General features: G+C 39.0%; 1 protein-coding gene across 4 annotated transcripts; it reads left to right on the top strand.

The window, feature by feature from the left end:
- The first annotated feature begins 3,902 nt into the window (after positions 1–3,902).
- On the top strand, positions 3,903–20,422 carry LOC307138674 (uncharacterized protein). 4 transcript variants are annotated; one of them, XM_079837172.1, is made up of 15 exons: positions 3,903–4,298; positions 5,590–5,724; positions 10,133–10,189; positions 10,398–10,453; positions 11,044–11,110; positions 11,546–11,671; positions 12,625–12,785; positions 13,120–13,260; positions 13,371–13,675; positions 15,376–15,514; positions 15,810–16,247; positions 16,384–16,497; positions 17,269–17,406; positions 17,547–17,601; positions 18,246–20,422. In XM_079837172.1, exons 2-15 carry the CDS (start codon positions 5,670–5,672, stop codon positions 18,668–18,670), a joined length of 2,277 nt encoding a protein of 758 aa, XP_079693298.1. In that variant the 5' UTR covers positions 3,903–4,298; positions 5,590–5,669; the 3' UTR covers positions 18,671–20,422. The 4 variants fall into 4 exon arrangements, with proteins under 4 accessions (XP_079693298.1, XP_079693296.1, XP_079693297.1 ...); XM_079837170.1 differs by having other exon boundaries at positions 3,951–4,298; positions 12,607–12,785; XM_079837171.1 differs by having other exon boundaries at positions 3,959–4,298; positions 13,117–13,260.
- The last annotated feature ends 780 nt before the right edge of the window (positions 20,423–21,202 follow it).

The following is a 21,202-nucleotide window of genomic DNA, read 5'->3' on the forward strand; positions in this document are numbered from 1 at the left end:
TATATAGACTATGTGTTACATGTAATTCATTCAATGAATGAATGGAATACACAATATTACTGGTTCATATGATAATTCAGGTTTAAAGGGTTCGTTCACCCAAAAATTTAAATTCTGCCATACTCACCCTAATGTTGAAGACAAATTAAGATATTTCTGATCAAATCCGAGAGGTTTCTGACCCCCTATAGACAGCAAAGTCATAACCACTTTCAAGGCCCAGAAATGTAAAGACATTGTTAAAAGGATAGTTCACCCAAAAATGAAAATGCTGTCATCATTTACTCACCCTCAAGTTGTTCCAAACCTGTGTGAGTTTCTTTGTTCGGCTGAACACAAAAGAAGATATTTTGAAGAATGTTTGTAACCAAGCATATAGAGCAGGGGTGTCCAAAGTCGGTCCTGGAGGGCCACTGTCCTGCAGAGTTTAGCTCCAACTTGCCTCAACACACCTGTCTGGAAGTTTCTAGTATGTCTAATAAGACCTTGATTAGCTGGTACAGGTGTGTTTAATTGGGGTTGAAGCTAAACTCTGCAGGACAGTGGCCCTCCAGGATCAGGATTGGACACCCCTGATATAGAGCAACCATTGACAACCATAGTATATTTTCCCCTACTATGGTAGTCAATGGTTGCTCTCTCTGCTTGGTTACAAACATTCTTCAAAATATCTTCTTTTGTGTTCAGCAGAACAAAGAAACTAATACAGGTTTGGAACAACTTGAGGGTGAGTAAATGATGACAGCATTTTAATTTTTGGGTGAACTATCCTTTTAAAATAGTCCATGTGACAATAGAGTGGTTCAACCTTAATGTTATGAAGCGACAAATATACTTTTGTGCGCAAAAAAAGAAAACAAAAATAACGACTTTATTCAAAAATGTCTTCTCTTCCATGTCAGTCTCCAACGTACGGCTGTTCACATGCAGCGGTTTTTTTTTTTTTTTTTGCTCACAAAAAGTATTCTCGTGGCTTCATAACTTTAAGGTTGAACCACTGTAGTAGTCACATGGACTATTTTAACGATGTCTCGTTTATAATGACAACTTTTCTGGGCCTTGAAAGTGGTTATGTCGTTGCTCTCTATAGGGGGGTCCGAGAGCTCTCGGATTTCATCAAAAATAGGCCTATCTTAATTTGTGTTCTGAGGATAACCGAAGGTCTTGCGGGTTTGGAACACACGAGGGTGAGTAATTAATGACAGAATTTTTTTTCGGGACGAACTAACCCTTTAAAGTGTTTATGTATGGATGTACTTCACCTCCTTTAACCTTACAAGCTGTGCCAGACAGAAGTATCTGTGTACGTGTGAGTGACGGCTCAGATGTGCTCAGAGGGTCGGTGTTCCATTTGGCAGCATCAATGAGAGTGGCTCCCACAATCAAGCTGACAGCAGGTGTCTATGAGGGTCGACTGTGAATGCGTGCATTTGTGTGTGAGAGAGCGAGAAAGAGAGAAACAGTAAAAAAAAATTTCTGCGAGACTATACTTGTTACATTAATGGTTGTTTACCTGCCATTAATGTGGCATGTGCACAATAATCGGCGTCTGTGTAAGCCAAGTATCTTGAGATGATTTCTCAACAGATAGTAATGAAGAGGCAACATTTTGGACAAAATGGCAGATGGTTTGGTGGCAAGGAGAGGCTTGGAACAGCGTGGCTATGAAATGCTTAGGGGAGAGTGTTATTTTAATTATGCTGGGCATTGATGTTTTCTGAGATGTAGATGTTGAGGCACAAGGGAGATGGAGTTGTTAGCATAGCAGTGGTGAAAGAAGATGTATGATTGGATGAGAGGCCTGAATGACCTGGCGTAGACGGAGATGATTAGAGGTCCAAGCACAAATACTTCTGGAACTGTAGTTGTAGAGGAAGCTGGATGAGGTGTGTGAGTATTTGTAAAGGAAAGCACAATGTATGACAGAACCTAGCATCATTTAGGCCTAGGATGTTGTTGCATACTTATGCCACCAGAGGGCAAACTCGCTCCAAGTTATGCATGGCCTTGCACGTTAAACTGGAGCGTGTACAGTAGCCTTAGTTGCAACATTTAAAGTTATTAATCTTCTCATTTACGGTGGGTCGTGACTCAGAAAGGGGTCACACAGTCAGTGGGTTGTTCTGCTAAATGCAAAGTGTAAAATACAACTATATAATCATAGCTTGGTAGTATGGCTAATGCTAATACAATATTTGACCCATTTTTTAAAATCCTATTCAGCCTATGTCATGTTAATAATAGTGCACATTGTTAAAACATTTTAATGTTTGATTTTTTTTTTTTTTTAATTCCACTTTTGAACGATATTCAATTATGGTACAGTGTTTAAAAACTGGTTCCCAAAGTGACACCAGCTTTCAATTTATACTGCTTTTGATCAATCACTAAAAAAGTCAATTACTACTATTTATGCAGTGCACCTTTTGCAGTTCTTTTAAGTTATTTCGTGATTATAGTTTTAACACGATTAGCAATTCCAACTCTTTCCTATTTTCTTCAGGCCTATGAAGTCAAATTGCCTGGAGAATGAGATGAAATAGAGGTTCCCACCTTGTGTGCGGAGATATTTGTCATTTCGACATTCTTTCCTGCATCTCTCAAAGCCAATGAGACGTGTGGCGTCTTTAGAATGTATAGAATGTGTTGTTTCAGTTAAGCTGCTCATGCTGTGACACAAAATGAAACAAGCTAATTGAGCAGGGAGGGATGACAAGAAAGAGACAAAGAAGGACAGTAACAGGTGCTAATCACAGAGGGATTCCCGAAAGGGGGGGTCGATGGAAGGAAGGGTGATTACATCACTTTTCCCCCAATAGTACATCATGGCATAAATTGCATGTGCGTCACACAATAAGGGGCCAAGTTTTTTTCAACTCTATCATTCACAGCCTTCATGCTCATAACGGTTCATATAGTTATATTCAGTGTCAAGGTTGAGATGATGTCTCTTTTTAAAATGGCTAATAATGGCTTAATGCTGTTATGAACAGAATCCAACTTTGTGTTCCTTTCTTCTCTCTTTTTCCCATCGGTTTCACACAAATTGTTGTGCACTCAACTTGTAACTCTTGTTTTGGACTGTTTTGCCTTTTTTTTTACTCTTGTATCTCTCTTTCTCTCTCTCTCTTGCTGACTGTCTGTGACCTGCTGATACAGCAGCACACACCAACCTGTCCGTCAAAGCCACCAAACAGGTGGTGCAGTAATGATCTCCCTTTCCCAACCCCCTCCTCTTCCCCCGGGCCCCTGTCTCTCACTCATAGACAAACATACATTTGCTTATTTATTTGATGTGTTTTAGATGCTAATCTCTATAGCTATATGTATATAACTTTTGACGGCGCAAATTCATCTTTCAGAGTATATTTAAACTGGATAGTTCACTCAAAAATTTAAATTTTGTCATAAATTAGTTCTAAATTAGTTTCTTCTGTGCAACAAACAGCATTGGACCCCATTGACTTTCATTGTATGGACAAAACATATTTTTCGAAATATCTTTACGATTGGAAGAAAGAAAATCTTACAGGTTTGGAACAACATGAGAGTGAATAAATGATAACAAATTGTGTTGGGTGTACTATCTCTTTAGGACCTCATGTCTGCATCACTGACCTTTTTTTCAAGCTTCCCAATAAAAAAGTTGAATAAAAAAAATTGAATGCAGTGAAATACAGTTTCTTTCTCCACAACCCTTTCTGATCCAGCAGCGTCATTTGTCTGTTTGTAGCTTTTATACTGTACATAATGTGCCGCTGAAAGTCACCAGCTTTTACAAGCTCCTTCAAGTACCTGTGGGGGTAGGTCTGGCCTTGTCACCCCTGAGTGAGAAAGAGGAGATAGGGAACACTGCAAGTTACCCACCCAGTAGTATCACCCACAATGAATCTATCAGCAAATGTGTGTGTGTGTGTGTGTGTGTGTGATGTTTCTGAGGGGGCAGGGGCAGCACGTCAGGGTGCTTTTTTGATAGCCCAACACAGTTGGTTCAACTCCTCGGTGTGGGGGTAGAGAGAGAGAGAGAGAGAGAACGAGGTGAACTGGGTGAATTCTGCGTGGAAGAAAAGAGGAAGAAACACAGGGCCCTTTTCTCCCTAGATTCACCTGTGGAAGGGAATGAACAAACCGGCGCAAAAGAAGATAAGGAACAACCTTGTCATTGAACATTGCCTCGATCTAACGTGCCTCAAGTTCTGCCCTCATTTTCCACCTCAATCACAAGAATCTCTCTCTCTCTCCACTTTAATCTCTGTTCAACGCCACTCTGACAAAACTCAGGGGAGTTCAGTCTGACTGTGAGTATTCATTTTCATTCATGCTATTGTGTTTATACATTTATCTGTGAATATATGTGTTCTTTTGTGAAGGCATTTGCGTGTGTATGTCGGTAAAGACTCCATCTGACAATAGTGATAGTTTTTGTGATTTTCATCTAAGGCCAATTTGTTGCTTCAGTAGTTGTAGTCAGTGGGTAGTGCATTCTGATTAACATTGAAGAAAGATGTACAGTGAAAGGTACTTGAACTCCAGCTCTGTAGGGCACATAAATAAAACCAATTATTGCTGTAACTCAAGCCTCTGTACATGCATTCACTCTCATGTGCTCCAACAAGCCATTTTATCCGTGGCTAGTTGGGCAAAAATTCCTCTCATTGGAATAGTTTAAAAATATAGGTAATCCAAAAATGAAAACCTATTTATTTGAAAATTCTGTCATCATTTACTCACCCTCATGTTGTTCCAAACCCAACTTTTGTTCATCTTCAAAGTACAAATAAAGATATTTTAATGAAACCTAACAGATTTCTGTCCCTCCATTGAAAATCTGTACCACCAAAACGTTGATGCTTCAAAAATCTCATAAAGGTATTGCTAAAGGTTTTCAAAGATTAACGAAGGTCTTGAGGTTTTGGTACAACATGAGGGTGAGCAAGTGATGATCAAATTTTCATCTTTAGGTAAACTTACCTTTCAAAGTTTCAAAAAAGGATTAAAAAGCGCCATACAAATGTTGCATATGACTTTTAGTCATTAGTCATCAAATCAAAGTCATTATTTCATCCATTGAGATGGTACTCGCTGTTAAACAGTTTTCTGATTCATAAACAAATGATTCAGACTGGTTTTATGAATCAAATCATCTGAATCATTAAAAAGATCTATCTCAAAAGAACACATTTTTTACAAGTCTCTACTTCTCTAAGAACATGCCGTGGACCACTAGTGTAGATGTCAAGATTCTCTTGAATATCAAATTCAAAAATGTCCTGTTTGTTACAAAAACCTATTGTTTGGCTGCAGAAGTCTTGGAACATAGTGTGCAAGTCGTATGAACCACCTTTATGGTGTTTTTGCTTCCTTTTTGAAGCTTGAAAGCGCTAGTCACTGTTTATTGCTGTATTTTAAGCGATGCTGTTTACGGTCTCTCTGTGATGCTGTTAGAATAGCAGTTAACTTCTGATTCCTCCTGTTTCTGTCAGTCATACACAGACTTCGCCAGTTGTTTGGTTCTTGTGTTTTTCCCTTGCCGTCTTGGTGACGACTATAAGTTCGGGTCTCCTGTGACTTTGTTTTCTTTCTCTTCAGGGAGAGGAAAGGGCGTAAGAAATCATCATAAGTATCTGCCCTGCAAGAGGAAGACGTATCTTTAAAGCCCCCACCCCATTATGACCTTGCTGGCGTCTGAGAGGTCGCTGCTCATCCGCAATAAGTTCCGTTCAGGTAAGAACAAAGGAAGGATCGCACGACTGTGTCCAAGCTGGGTTTGAAAGCCCACATTTAAAGCTGTCTGTCTTAGTTGGTGATATAAGTTGTGATGATGCTCCTAGTGACTGTTCTGGTGATGGAGTCTGAGTGAAGCTCTTTGCAGCTTTGAAAACCCTGGTGAATTTAGCTGGTCTTACAAAGCAGAGGCCTGTTCCACAAAAACAATTTGACCAAATAAGCCAGGCTTTTTAGTTCGTCTGACTCATTGTCAGTTGATTTGGTTCCATTAAGCAAATTTAACATAGCTCAAGCTCAGTCACTCTGGTCCAGGGCAGGCTAACACCATAATATCACCGCTGACTCTCTCGCATACCATGATTTGACTTTATTAACCACTATCAGTCCAAAAATAAATATACAGTGTTTGTTATAACATTTACAGATGGGGAATATAGTTACGCACTGAGGAAAACGGCATTAAAACGCATTAAATAGCACAAAATATAGTTTGCCATAGTGGATCGATTTGATCCATGATGGACCTTTAGGGCTGCTTAATTAAGAACACATCAAATGAGCTTGACTAATTGAACATGGGTCTTAAATGGTCCTTTATGGAACCGCTTTAGCCCCAACTGATTTGTTAAGTTAATTAAATTCAGGTTTTGGAGAGCAATCCCAAATTTTCTTAGCACACTTTATGGAACAGGGCTCATAAGTTGAGGATGGGCTTGCTTGTATATAAAGAATATAATTTTCTGAATGAGCTACTCATGCAGATTTATGTAACAAAAAACGGTGTTGAATCAATAGGTTTTTAAAACTTGTAGAACCTTGAAAGACTTTAAACATTCAGACAAGGCTGTCAAACCATCATTCTTTTTTTCAAACCAAAGCTTCCTTTTATTTTTAAACATAACTCATTGCAGTGATATGAATTTCAGTTCATTACAATTTAAATTTAAATTAAGCCCTGTTGTGCATCCTCAATGCATCGCATTATAAAATGTGGAGATTGTGGACCTTAAAATTTGACCAATAAACCCGTCTTCATGAGGTTCCACGGTCTCTCGCACTTCCTCATATTGTACAATTGGGCCCAGCAGTACGGGTCTCCCTGAAGGACATGTGGACAGTGGACAGATTGTCTTTGTTGGTTCCCATCTGTGGTTGGAACCCCTTCAAAAGCGGTGCCCTCTCTTCTTGGGTTCCCTATAAAATTCCTGCTGGCAAGATTCTCAGACAAATGTCCAGCAGCACTCTTTACTAATAACGAGACTCTTCCATCAAAACTGCATTGAATTAACACTTTTTAAACTTAAACAGTTCAGCTAATATTTTAAAAAGGACTGTCATTTTTTTAAAAGGAGGATCACGTGTATAGACAGCAAGGAGATCAGCTGTGACCTTGGATACGCTGTGTTAGTGTGTTGTGTTGTGAGAAAGATGGCTGCCTCTCTGGCAAATCCTGATCCACAGTGTAAACAAAGGGGAAATGTATGAAACGTTCTATGTAAGAATGTTTAAGATTTATAACAAAATTGTCATTTATTCCTCATTGACTATTTAAGTTATGCTCCAGCAATTAATGAGCGAAAACAAAACTGAAGTACTTTAAAATGTTTTTATTTTGGATGAACCTAGGGAAATTTGCCAATATTCATGAATTTAGTATGTTTATGAAATGTATTATATAGCCAACAAATATTGCTTTACATTATTGCTTTAAAGGCTACCAGGTGATTCATCATTTTTTGTATCATGTGTTGATTATGCAATAAAAAATGAATTAGCCATGGAGGGGCCTATTATTATTTTGATTTGTTTTTAATAATTGTTTCACATTTCACACAATATTTTTTAGAAAACCAGATTCCAAAGAGACTTGTAATATGAGAGAGCCTACTTATTAAAGTATATATAAAAAATATATATTGAAAACTTCCCCTCTGTTGAGTGTTTCTCAACACCGAAGCTTGTATTTAAAATTAGATTTCATTTTAAATTTTACTTGATTGTTTATTCCTTTTTTTAATACCACACTTCTAACCTGAGAGATATCAGTGAATTTGGTGTCCTGAGAAATAACACTGCGGCAGCCTTAGGCTCCACCAAAAAAACAAAAACAAAAAAAAAACCTTTAACAGCCTTTAGTGTTTTCATCTTTCAGGCCTGAAAGAAACCCCTAATGATAACACAATTACCTTATTAAAAGAACTACTTTTTAAAAAAAATTTAAACACAGATATTATGCAGGTTGTTAATCTAAAAGGCAAGCTGTAAGAATGAAGAGTAAAGACCCTTTCAAAGATGCCAAAGATAATGTAAAACAAAGGGTACAAAACCATATCCAAGTGTTTGGTCTCGGAGGGCACTTTTGGCTCAATTATCAGGAAGGAGGCTTCATCAAACCGCCCAGATGCTGCCTAGAAAAGGTCAACCTCTAAACTTTCTCAAACAAGAAGGATAAATAGAGAAGCCACAGAGAAGCCAACAATCACTTTGAAAGAGTTCAGTGGCTGAGAACGGAGTGAAAGTGAACCAGTCAACCAAAACTGCAGAGCTGTTTACTGCAAAAAAAAGCAACTGCTGAAAGATATAAGGACTTAAACTAGGATGCTAGGGTAACGTCATATTAATGCTCTCATTCCTGCACACTTTGACTTTACACAATATTCAATTGTAGGGATAAAATACTATTCATTAACGGTTCGAGTGAGAAGTTGAATTGAACTTCAGAATGTCTTAGTATATATGTTTTTATTTATATATATATATATATATATATATATATATACATACATACATACATACATACATACATACATACATACATACATACATACATACATACATACATACATACATACATACATACATACATACATACATACATACATACATACATACATACATACATACATACATACATACATACATACATACATACATACATACATACATACATACATACAGTGTATATACAAGACAATAAATCTCGACTTGACTTGCCAAAAGTATTGGGACACCTATCCAAATCATTGAATTCAGGTGTTCCAATCACTTCAATGGCATGGTGAAATCACTTCCAGAGTACCTTTCACTGGAACTAAGGGGCCAAGCCCAACCCCTGAAAAACAAACCCACACCATAATCCCCCCTCCACCAAACTTTACACATGGCACAAAACAGCATTTGCATTGCACTTGGTGATGTAAGGCTTAGATGCAGCTGCTCAGCAACACGAAGTTTATAGGTCTGTAGCTATTGACTGCAGAAAGTTGCCGACTTCTATGCACTGTGTGCCTCAGCATAGGCTGACCCCGCTCTGTGATTTTACGTGGCCAACACTTAGTGGCTGAGTTGCTGTTGTTCCCAATTGCTTCCACATGTGTTATAATACCACTAACAGTTGACCGTGGAATATTTAGTAGTGAGAATTTCGCGAATGGGCTTTTCCACGAATGCACAGGTGGCAACCTATCACAGTACCACGCTTCAATTCACTGAGCTCCTGAGAGCGACCCATTCTTTCACAAATTTTTGTAGAAGCAGTCTGCATGCCTAGGTACTTCTTTTTTTTAAGACATATAATAGTGATATCAACGGGTGGTATAGTTAGTAGAATATCATAAAACTTGAACTATCATTATGAATCTATGCCATTATATGATCAGAGCACACCAGTTATCATAATTACTATAAGTTGCCATGGCACTCAGTGAATTTTTTAATCCCAGAATTCCAACCTGATTTGGCCTGATGCCACTCAGCATGTCATTCTTTTTCAGAGTAAAGTAAAAAGAGGAAGAATTTACTTAGCACGATTGACAGCAAGAGAGGGAGTGAAAGACAGACAGCGAGCGAGCGAGAGAGAGAGAGAGAAGTGGAGGAAGGGAGGGAGAGAGAGAGAGAGAGACAGCTGGATGGGGGATGGGAAGGATACATAAATAGACATTCAGAGGGATAAATAGTTACCCCCTTCCTCTTACGTCCACTCTCAGATCTCAAAACTCAGCACAGAGGTGCATCATGGGACAAGCGACTCCTCCCACCTCTGACCTAGCTGTAATTCACCTGCTGGTTCAAGCATGTTTGTTTGTGCAGATCTTGTTATATTTGTGACAAAAAACAGTGATTGCATGATTGACTAGGTTAGTGAACAGTGTATGTTTGCAGTGCCTATTTCATATGAAACTTATTTATGAGAGAAATTCACATCCGAGTGCTGCAATTTTAAAAAAATGCTGGGCTTACAGTCATAAATTGAACTATATGATCAACAGAGCAACACTGCACATTCCTCAAGATGGGAAACTCGGGCTTTAAAAGTTTTCTGAAATACAAAGACTGTGTTAGAAATAAAGTATTGCAAATATTGTTTTTATTGCTCAATAATAAATATATAAATATATTTTTTCAGTTCTGCAGTTGAGAATACAGAACCGCAGACAGCAGAATGAGCTTAATGCAGAGTCTGGTGAGTCTGTGTGTGTGTGTGTGAATTTTGATCATTGTGCTTGGCCACAGGAAGTCAATGAAATGTCCCCTTATGGGGCAGGAAGATCATAATATATTTGATTCACATTTTTCAAACCAGACTGCTCTCTTTATGCATTTTAATTCTAAATAATAGCTTTATTACAACTTGTCTTTTTGTTCATTCTCAATTTCTCTGTGCTCTGTAGGTACAAAGGCCTCCGTCCCTGATAAAGTTGGGGAGAAAGAAGTCAGCAGTGGTTTGGTGAGCCATTATTTATCTATGTTTTAGGAGAAATGGTAAAATATAGACCAAAATTAAAATATATGTTTCCACAAAATAGCTGATTATGTAAACCTTAATTTGAGGAAGAAGTTCCTACCTAAAACTATAGTCAGATCTAATGGCTTCCCCTCTTGACACACTCCAGCCGCAGTATGTGTATTCCTTTGGTTTATATGAAAATAGACTGATGTGAAACAGGGTGCCAGTGTAGATAAGCAAACTACTCAGTGATGCCAAAACAGTCTGATAACTGACATGACTTGGTCTTCAAACTCTTTAGCATAATTTAATTACATGTCTAGTTACTGTCGCAAACTATTAGTATTAGCCGTGAAACACTGTTAGCACAGTTATTAATTATGTTTAGTAAGACAGTAAACAGCAGCTGGTTCAAGATAATTACTGTCAGGAGGGAAAATGGAGTCTTACAGGAGAATGTTACCACACAAAGCAAACAATTAGTTCTTTTCAGAAACTTCACCCATGTGCTATCTTTCATTAACTATTGGAGAAATTATGGTTTACAGTATTTGTTGATGTTGATTTGACTGGGCTTTTTCCCAATGCAGCGTCAGACAGATGATGGTGCCACTCAGAAGTCGCCCCCTAGTGGTCTGACTGCTCAAACTGCACCAGGTGATGCCATTGAGGGTTTGCCGATATTTCCTGACCTTCAGTTATAAAAGAATATCCCAATACTAGTACTGAACAAAGCTGTAACCTTATAGCTGAAATGAGCGGTTTGTCCATTAGCCATTCACATATCTATCGGTCCCCATTCACCAAACAGCTCTTTGTGTTTGCAAATCATTCAGCTGAAGGTCCTTCTGTACTGCACTTATTATCAGTAGCTTTCTGAATGCCTGAATTGGATTACCCGACAACAAATTCTGTTGTGAAAAATCATTCATATCTGTCTTTAAAATATTCCTCCTCTTCTCCTCTCGTATTATAAAGCAGAGCAATTGATCTTCCATTTACATTCCCCATTTTCACTATTCATTTTGTTCTCTCACTGATTCGCCCGTTTCTTGTTTTCACTTCCTCTCTTCGTATGTCTCTCGCTCACAGACAGGAGTTATAGTGGAGCTCACAGGCAGAAGAAGGCTCGTCTGGCTGAGGATCTGAGTGACAAAATTCAGAGTCAGCCTGGACCACTTGAACTCCTGCAGAGGCATATTCTGCCTCTAGAGAACAGTGAGTCATTGAAAAATAACTGAAACTGATGCCTCACAAAATAGCATAAACTCAAACTAAATATTTTATGTACATAAACAAATACTCTCTTATATAATAGTTTTATACTAACATTTAATTGGGGTCTTATTTCTCATATTTTTTTAACTAAAGAGAGGAAGCTATAATGTATATTTACACAATTATTGGCGTCAGCAATTTTTGTGGATGACACTCCTAGCATAATATGTGTGTATATACTGTATGTAGTACATTAAAGACACCAGTCAGATGTAAAATGTATGCAACAGAAACAAACAGTGACCGTATTTATACAAACAAAAGCAAGAAGGTTAATCAGTTAGCGGTATGCTAGGCCTGTATGCTAAGTTGTTTGCTTGTAAAAACCTCAACCTACTAAAAATAAATTAAGTCTATAGCTTCGGGTTATGTTAATTATTTGTAACATTAATGATAACAATTTTAATGGGCATAATAACATACTGTAGGTCAGATGGCACACACATCATAAAGTACCATACCATAAAATAGCCTACTAATCGCTCCTAGGCAGACTTGATTCAGCGGGCAGACCAAATTGTCCATAATAGCAGCCCTAATCAGATCCAGTTGACTTAGAGACTTCCAAAAGTTTTTTTTTAGAAATCACACAGAATGATATGCAAATTAAAACAATATAGTATTAAAAATGTTTTATGAAATCTAATTGTAATGCATATTGTGCATTGCTATTACAGATAAAGTTTCAACCATTTTAATTACATTTTTACATTTATATGGTTATGCCACCAAATAAATGAAAAATAAACCTTAAAAAAATCTATAAACAAAACGTGCATTATTATCAATTACAGTTTCACATTTCCACATAACATTTAACTTATACCCAGCATTGTTGCAGAAAGCTTCACACATCACCATTTCCTCTGCCTCAGTTGCTTCTTTGCCATCAGATGTTTTTGAAGATGACAACTCCTCTTCTGCCTCTGCATCTCCCGAGCAACTCGGGATGCACCAATCTCCTGGCTTCTCATCGTCACCTGGGCAAGGAGGTGACCAATCACCAAGTGATGCGTCACCTATTACTACTCCCATCAGCCCAAACAATGTACAGGTATAAGAGGCGTAAAATACCTACCCAACATTAGACTAAATATTTTGACAAATTACTTTTTGTCTTAATTTTGCAAGCACTGTGGAGCTATCAAATATGTCTCTGTTCATTTGTGCATCCCTACAAGCCAAACATAGCAACACTGGGTCAACCAAAGTGGTGATATTGGTTGCTATCTGTTAAAGTGTTTGGGGAAAAGAACTGATGGAAAACAGCTGTTTTGTGCCACTAGGGGTGCAGAAATTGCACATTTTACCTTTTAAGTTCAGGTTAAATGGCTGGAAGATGTTTGCTCAGAATTTTCACCAACAACCAACTCATCTTTTCAAAGCAGTGCAGATTGGCGTTGCTCCCGGCAACCGAGTGCATCAGCCAACCAATGACCATGACCGTAACGGGGTCAAACTCCATATCAACAACTGGAAGACCCAAAGGGATGTACATGCCCTCACAGACACCACCACTGCTGCCAAAGGTACACATTCACATAGAGATTTAAAATAACGATTTGTTTCAACATTCATTATTTCCCTCATTAATTTTTCCAAATTATAATACTCACATTCTCTCTCTGTATTCCTCAAGACAGCACAACCTCCAGCTCCATCTTCTCATTCCATTCTGGCTGGGTCTTTAACGTCATCCCGCCCTCCACGGCCACGAAAGCCTCGTGATTCCAAACCTAAAATGAGGAAGCTGAAATACCATCAGTACATTCCCCCAGATCAAAGGACTGGGACTGGAAGCGGAGCCGGAAATGCTTCGCAAAAGAATAACAACAGTCAGGCTCCGTCCACTGATGCCTCTTACTCCCACCTCTTGCAACAACAGCAGGTGTTCTTACAACTACAAATTCTTAACCAACAACAACAGCTTACGGTGACAAACAGGTAAACATCCAAACAAAACCCATGAAAAAGACCATCATTTTTACAAGAGGTCGACCGATAGTGTATTTCACCGATACCGATAACTAGGTTGGACCGCACTTGCCGATAACCGATTAATCGGCCGATAGTTTTTAAAATGGATACTAAAAAAACAAATAAAAAAAACATAACACTCTAAGTAAAACAGTGCTGAACCATGAAAATTGCTAAATTACATATGTAAATATGAATTTATTAAAATGAGAAGTTCTAACAGAAAAAAATCTACAAAAAATGTAAACGTTTCTTTAGCTATAACCTAGAAACATGTATGTAAATGTGATAGGTAACAGACTGCAAGTCCCATTTGTTAACAAGGATGTGTTAGCTTATTTAGCTAGCTCACATGAACTATATGCATTATGCAATATACAATTGTACCTTGATCATTCATGTTAGTTCATAGTGCATTAAATAAGGTTAACAGATAAAACTAACAACGAACAATACTTCCACAGCATTTATTAACCTTAGTTAATGTTACAAATGGAAAATTATTGTAAAGTGTTACCATTTAATATAAATCCAAACTTTTTTAGAACACTTGACGATTATCTAATCAAAATAACAAAATTTTCTGATTTGTTCATATTTCTGTCGCCTGCATGACAATACAGTTTGCTTTCTCACCTCACAAGTTTTATACATGCAACATTTGGGTTGGACGTGTGTTTGTCTATTAGTAACCTATAGGTATTAGTGTTAGCTTTAGTTTTAGCTAATGTTAGCGTCTTCTCAGCCTCGACGACAAAGTACATACAGTACATATACACTGTATAATACTTCATAATGATTTGGCAACAAGTACTGAAGTGTTCTGTATTTATACCGTTTCACTGTCTGTGTTTTAAACGTGTATCGGATGTGTAAGCCCTCTTTGTGCAGCGTGCAGCCTCACGTGTTAATATAAACAACACGAGGCATCAGGGATAGTTGTTATTTCGCCTCTAGAGGCCGCTCTCGGGCTATATAATGCCAGCAGACCTTCTCAGAGTTCTCGTATTGTGTAATGACAGCGCACACTTCTCAGCCGCTTCAGCAACGGACATAACCCGGAAAAACTATAGGTATTGATTTTTGCAGATAACCGATTGTTCCACCAATCAGCTATTGGTGCCGATTAATCGGCCAAACCGATAAATCGGTCAACCTCTAATTTGTACAACTAAAGCCAGGTTGCACAATGCACGATTTTTACGGTCATCTTGAGTAAAAGCCATGGCACACTGTGCAAGATCATTCTTTCATGCTAGACTGTTCAATCAGAGCTGCTGCTGGCCAAATTGGGTGGGTGGGGTGGGGTTGAAACCCTCAGACTAGATGGCTGTAACCATCATACACATTATGAAATCTAGCAACTCCAATCTCCCAAAATGTGTAGCCTGGCTCTGACTCAAGGCAATTAGCATCAATTTGCCCCCTGTAATTTGGGGCTACAGTCTGGGTTTAAGTTGTGTAGTGTAAGTCAGCGCTTTGTGATCTAAGACTGATGGCTTTACCTATAAGAAATCGTTTGCAATCCCCAAAATTTGTCTAAGAGGGCAAAATCATAGCTAGCATAGAAATCGTACAGTGCGAACCCAGCTTAAGAGATTCTACCCTGTAATGTGAATGGTATTACAGAAACAATTACTTACCTATACTCTACATTTAAATAATAGTGAGAACCATTTGAAGATTTCTGGAACTACACCTCAAAGTTCCCCTCAGTCTGGAACCCCTTCAACAAACCCCTCTACTCCTGATACAAGTCCCATCCACCAGGCAGAGTTACTCCCCTCGAACCTTGATGACCTAACAGTAAGAATCTCATTGGTTAAGATTACTCGCTCTAGATCCAGGTGAGCAGGTGTCCAATCCTGCTCTTGGAGGGCTACTTCCTGCAGACTCCCAATACTTCTCAAAACACCTACCTATTATTTTCATTTAATCATGAACACCTTGATTACCTGCTTCTTGGGTGTTTGATTAGGGATGGAGCTAAACTCTGCAGGACAGTGCCCCTCCAGAAGTAGGTTTGGGCACACTTGCTCTAGATTGTCTGGTCTTCATAAACTGTTTGTTTAGAACATTGACTGCATTTCCTTCTTCTCAGGTGTCAGTTCTTCGTCAGCAGTTGCGGAAACGTGGACTCCCAGTTTCCGGCACTAAGCCGGCACTACTTGAGAGACTCCGTCCTTTCCAGATGCCTCGTCCCCCGTTAACCCCTGCTCCACTTTGCCAGCTAGGGGCTACACTAGAAACCGCACACCCTGCTGGCCTCAACCAAATCCCTACCAGTGTAGACGCCGCCGCCAAGTCTGCTCAAATGTACATCCACCCTTCGGGTTTAGGAGAGCAAAGCTTAGCTAGTGATAGTTACCTCCCTTCTCCTTCTTCTGCTGGCTCCAGTCCTACCTTACATACACCCTCTCCTCCAATGCCCTCTGGCGCCACGTGGAGGCCAGGAAAGGCAGTAGATGAACTTAGTGTGGAGCTGGAAATGAGAGAGAGGATGAGGAGCAGACCCAGAGAAGGAGCAAAGGACACTCAGGTGAGAATGGATAATTGACCACGAGTTGAATTTTTTTGACATTTCCTAAAATTGGCACTTTTTTTATCCTTTTTATTTGTGGTGAATCTATTTAGTGTATTTAATGTACTATTTAATTCCTTCTTTTTTCCCCCAGCTGTGTGGAAGTTCCCTTCATTCGTTCCTGCAACAGGAGCCAGGATGCACCAGAGGGAAACCAGACACAAGCGGACAGGAACTGCTCTTCACGTACTGCACTGGTGAAGGAAAAGTACGTACTTTGAGTATTTAGTAAGACAAGCAGGGACATACTAGTAAGACAGTACTGTGACATACTACTGCACCATTAAATGATTAGTTGACCCAAAAATGAAAATTCTGTCCATTAATTACTCACCCTCATGTCGTGTCACCTTCGCTCATCTTCGCAACACAAATAAAGATATTTTTTTGTTCTTCCATTGACAACTACCACTTTGATGCTTTTAAAAGTTCATAAAGAGATTGTAAAACTAATCCATATGATTTGAGCGATTTAGTCCAATTTATCTGAAGAGACACAATCACTTTATATGCTGAACAGATTTAATTTAGGCTTTTATTCACATCTAAACATTCATCAACGCACACATCAGTTATAATAAACGGAAGCTCAAGCATGTTCGCTTGATGTGCGAGAGCCAATGAGGTTCATTCTTTTTTGAGCCAGTTAGGTTTGTTCTCACGCGTCAAGCAAGTTCGGTCAAGCCCCTTAATTCATATGGATTCATTTTAGATCGCTTTATGAACTTTTTGAAGCGTCAAAGTGGTAGTTGCGTAGACTTTCAATGGAGAGTACAGAACTGCCTCAGTTATACCTCGAAAAAAATATCTTAATTTGTGTTCAGAAGATGAGTCTAACGAAAGTCTTATGGGTTTGTAACGACATGAGGGGTAAATGATGACAGATTTTTGAAATCAATGTGGGTAATATTAGGCACAAAACAAAAACTAACTAATATATATCTCACCACTAAAATGAATATTGTTTTCCTAATATTAGGTGAACTGCTGTCAGCTTTGTGATGCAATTGGTCAAGACTTTGATTTGCCTATGCAAATCACTGCCAGTCCAGCACAGGCATCGCCCACTGTCCGCAGTTTGGAAGAGGAACTACAGGAGGCTATTCAAAGAGTGCAGGTGAGTGTTTTTGAGTTTGTGTGCTGTCTGCTTTCTCACAATTACCTATGTTATGCAACTATTGATGTATTGATTGCTGTTCATTAACAATGAGCACTGAGCGTTCGACTTCCTGTCCATTCTTTTTCTCACCATGTAAGATGGACCCTACTCAATCCATAGATGACATTTTGGACGAGACTATTGGTTGTTCAGGTGAGTAAAAATTTGAAAAGTGGTGGTCGAAATAGAAAGAGGAAGCAAAAATGTGGCTTACCAATGGCAAAAAACATTCAATTTGAGGACATTTTGATGACATTTAAGGTTGGCCGGACATAAGCCCCTTTCACACAGAAATTCCGGAAAATATACTTGTTTTATTTTGGTTCATTCAAACTGTCAGTGATTTTCTGGAATCTGTGCGTGCGTTCACACACATCCCGTAAAGATCCCATAAAGACACGTGACATCGTTGCGACGTGTAATGTCTCCACAGCATCTTAAGTTTGCTTATGAAATGAAACTGCGCATTTTTTTTCTGATTCGAACATAAACTAGCGGATCGCGTACAGTTCCACTAAGCTGGTGAGCGATCTCAGCATCAGCGTCATCTCTATGACAGACCCCTTACAGCATTGATTCAGTCTTTTGTGATCTCGGCAATGTTACTAGGGCCCCATCCCGGGACGTGTTTTTTTGTCACACAGAAGGCATTTTATGGCAATTTTCTGGGATCAACGCTCTGTGTGAAAAGGGCTATACTGACATTCCTGTGTTGGTCACAGCTGGCATATAGGTTACATCCAACTAATATTTCAAACACCACGAAGTAACCATTAACTCATGTCCTTATCTTTCAGATAACTCCTCACTCATCACAGACATCCAATCAGCCACTACCATCCTCTCAGGCTCCTCCCCTGCCCCACAGCCTGACCAATCACAGCTCACCAAGCGCCAAAAAGAAGACAACTTTCTTTCCTCTCCTCTGTGCTCTTCGCTTCTTTTAGAGCTTCCTCCCTCACCTAACAACGCTCCACCCCTCAGTTCAACCCCAACTCCACTTCCTCCTCCCCCCATCTGCACCACTCCACCATCCAGGTCACTGTCCAGGAAAAGAAGGTCAGAGGTTCTTGTTTTTGACCCTGCTGATTGGCTGGAGACCTTGACCTCTGGCCTGAACCCGCTAACGCCCCCCACCGCCCCCTTTTTAGAGAGCGACTTTGGCCTTGACTCAGACCTAAACGTCAACAGGGTCCTCGACCTGATGGTGGAGCAATGGTGAGGAAGGGGCGTAGTGCGTGTCTGTATGTGTGTGTGTGGCTAATTGGATGCATGATTGAAAATTAACCACCTTTCAAATCGCGTACCCTCGAGAGGCGACCCCTCATCCTCTCATGCGTTCCTCCGTTTTTGCATTCATCCATCTTTGTCAACTGATGTGACCAAACGGATCTGACTGGTGTTGACTGCTAACCTCTACTCCACGCAATGTCGAGAGAAAGAGGGAAATGGAAAAAGAGATATGCTTTGGTAACTTGTTGAGAAAGAGCCACAAAGAGCATGTGCACATACGCCACACTTTCACAATGATTGTATTTTTATAAAAGCTTTAAAAATGAAAAAAGAATATACTATACAAAAAAGCGGGTTTCCCAGTTGATTTGCCTCTTGCTTCGGTGCCAGACAAACTGTCGGCATGTGGCAACTGTGTGGAGCAGTGGGAGCTTCAAACAATCTGTGTGTATTTACAGGGAAGTGTATGCGCTCCCTGTATGTGTGAGCACGCTTCTCTTGGCTGCTTTAGCTGCGTGTGTGTTCGTGTGTGTGTTTGTGTTGGCGCGTACACACTTGCCAGCATGTTCTGTATCTACAAATTCAATGCAACATAAATGAGATGCCTAAAGCATCCAAATGCACTTGTTTCTGTTTATATTGGTGTACATTTTTTCCATTTAGTATCAAGTTACAATTGGCTTTGTCTGGACTAGTGCATCATGGGACTGATGTTAACCCAAAAGCATTGGCCTAACAACAGATCCTCTTTAGATTTTAGGGTAGAATAACTCAAGCTACCTTTAGGCACCAATACAGTGCAAAATAATGCTGGTCTGACGCCAGAATGCACCTTCAGCAGGATTGAAACCACAAATTAGGAGAAAATGTGTTTTTAAAAAGCCTAACGTAATTAAGTTGGAAAATCTAAAGGCTTTTAAGCTGATTGATCAGCCTGCCCAGAAAACACTGTGAAACGTTAAAGAAGGAATCTTTCAACTGCTACTGTTTGAATTTTCTTAATGGGACCCATGTAACATCATCTACCATTGTTGTTTACAGACATTTGACCTTTTGACTGCCCGTTGCTTTTATGCATTACTACACAGGGATACGACACAATTGAAATGTCCAAAGAAAGTGAAACATGTCCTCCTTATTCTGTCCCAGTCTTATATGTGAAAGGGTATGTGTAAATAGGACAACATGTTTGATAATCAAATATATTGCCCTGCGTTCAGAATGCGGACAGGTGCTAGAGAATCTCAGCATTTGTGCAGCTGGCCATTGTTTGTTCTCAAATGAGGTTTTTTATGTAACCCTACCAAACACAACTATTGTTTCTTTTAAGCCACGTGTCTAAATCAATGACCAATTAACCAACCAACAAAAAGCAAACATATCAAGTGTTTGATCAGATATGTTCACTGATATATTTATTGAGTAATTTATTTAAACTCTGTCAACTATCCACGTTAAAGTCCTATAACTTAAAATAGTAAAATTAAAGTCTTAATTGATTTTCCCACCTGTGTCTGTTTCTTTGTCTTTATGCTTTTTATTTTGTTATATTGATGAGCTCAGTATTTACAATAATGGCTTTATTGTTAAATACGTTTGTGTCAAATTACTCCAAGGAATCATGGTGATCACTATGCTTTAATTTTCTTTTAAATGTCCCTTAGGCTGCCTCATTGATTCATTTCACTGCCCATAATGTTCCTGTAGTGTGGTGTCAGCAATAAATTCTTCGTACACCGTTTCAGTCTAGACGCCTTCGCTCCTGCTGGAAATGGGTTGAGCCTCTGTGAAGTTCAGTCTTTTAGTTCCCAACATTTCAAGTCAACATTTGTAGATGGTTAGAACTTAGCAGGAGCTTGATTGCCTTTCTGTCTAGATCATAGTGTTAAACTGCACTGTAAATCATCTAAGCAGAGACGGCTTTTGAAGATGCTCGATGGTAGAAATGAAACATACATCAGGCAACCCTTATGAAAAGATCTGCTTTCGTATTTGAAACACACTTCACACCAATCATATTAATTCACACCAGCTGATTAACTATTCAGTGATCCTAATAAATACAGTTTACACAACCATGCATTATGCATTTTTGCTACCTTTTGGCAAAGCAGAATTGCTTTAATTACTTGAATGTGTTAATTAGATCGCTCAAAATGTTTGACACGGGCTGTGAGCTCACTAACACAACGTGACAAATTCAATATACATCTTGATCAAAGAAAATATGTCCAATTGGTAGCAGCTTATAAGGGACATTGGCATAATATTAGGATTTATTACATTTATTTATAAATATAGTTGATTCTGTTTGAATGTGCATTACTGCATTAGAGCATATAGATTTTTTTATTATAATTTTGTAGTTTTAGATCATTACACAGCTTTCTGGAATACTTATATTTGTTTGGTTTAACTAGATATCTCTCCACTGTCTCTCACTTTTCATATCAATGCAACCAGAAATAGTTCATTGCTGCATATTGTGACTCACAATGGTTTCTGTCGTTTGAAATAAAAA

The sequence above is a fragment of the Gobio gobio genome, assembly GCF_949357685.1.
Source record: "Gobio gobio genome assembly, chromosome: 15".
NCBI classification, from domain to species: domain Eukaryota; kingdom Metazoa; phylum Chordata; class Actinopteri; order Cypriniformes; family Gobionidae; genus Gobio; species Gobio gobio.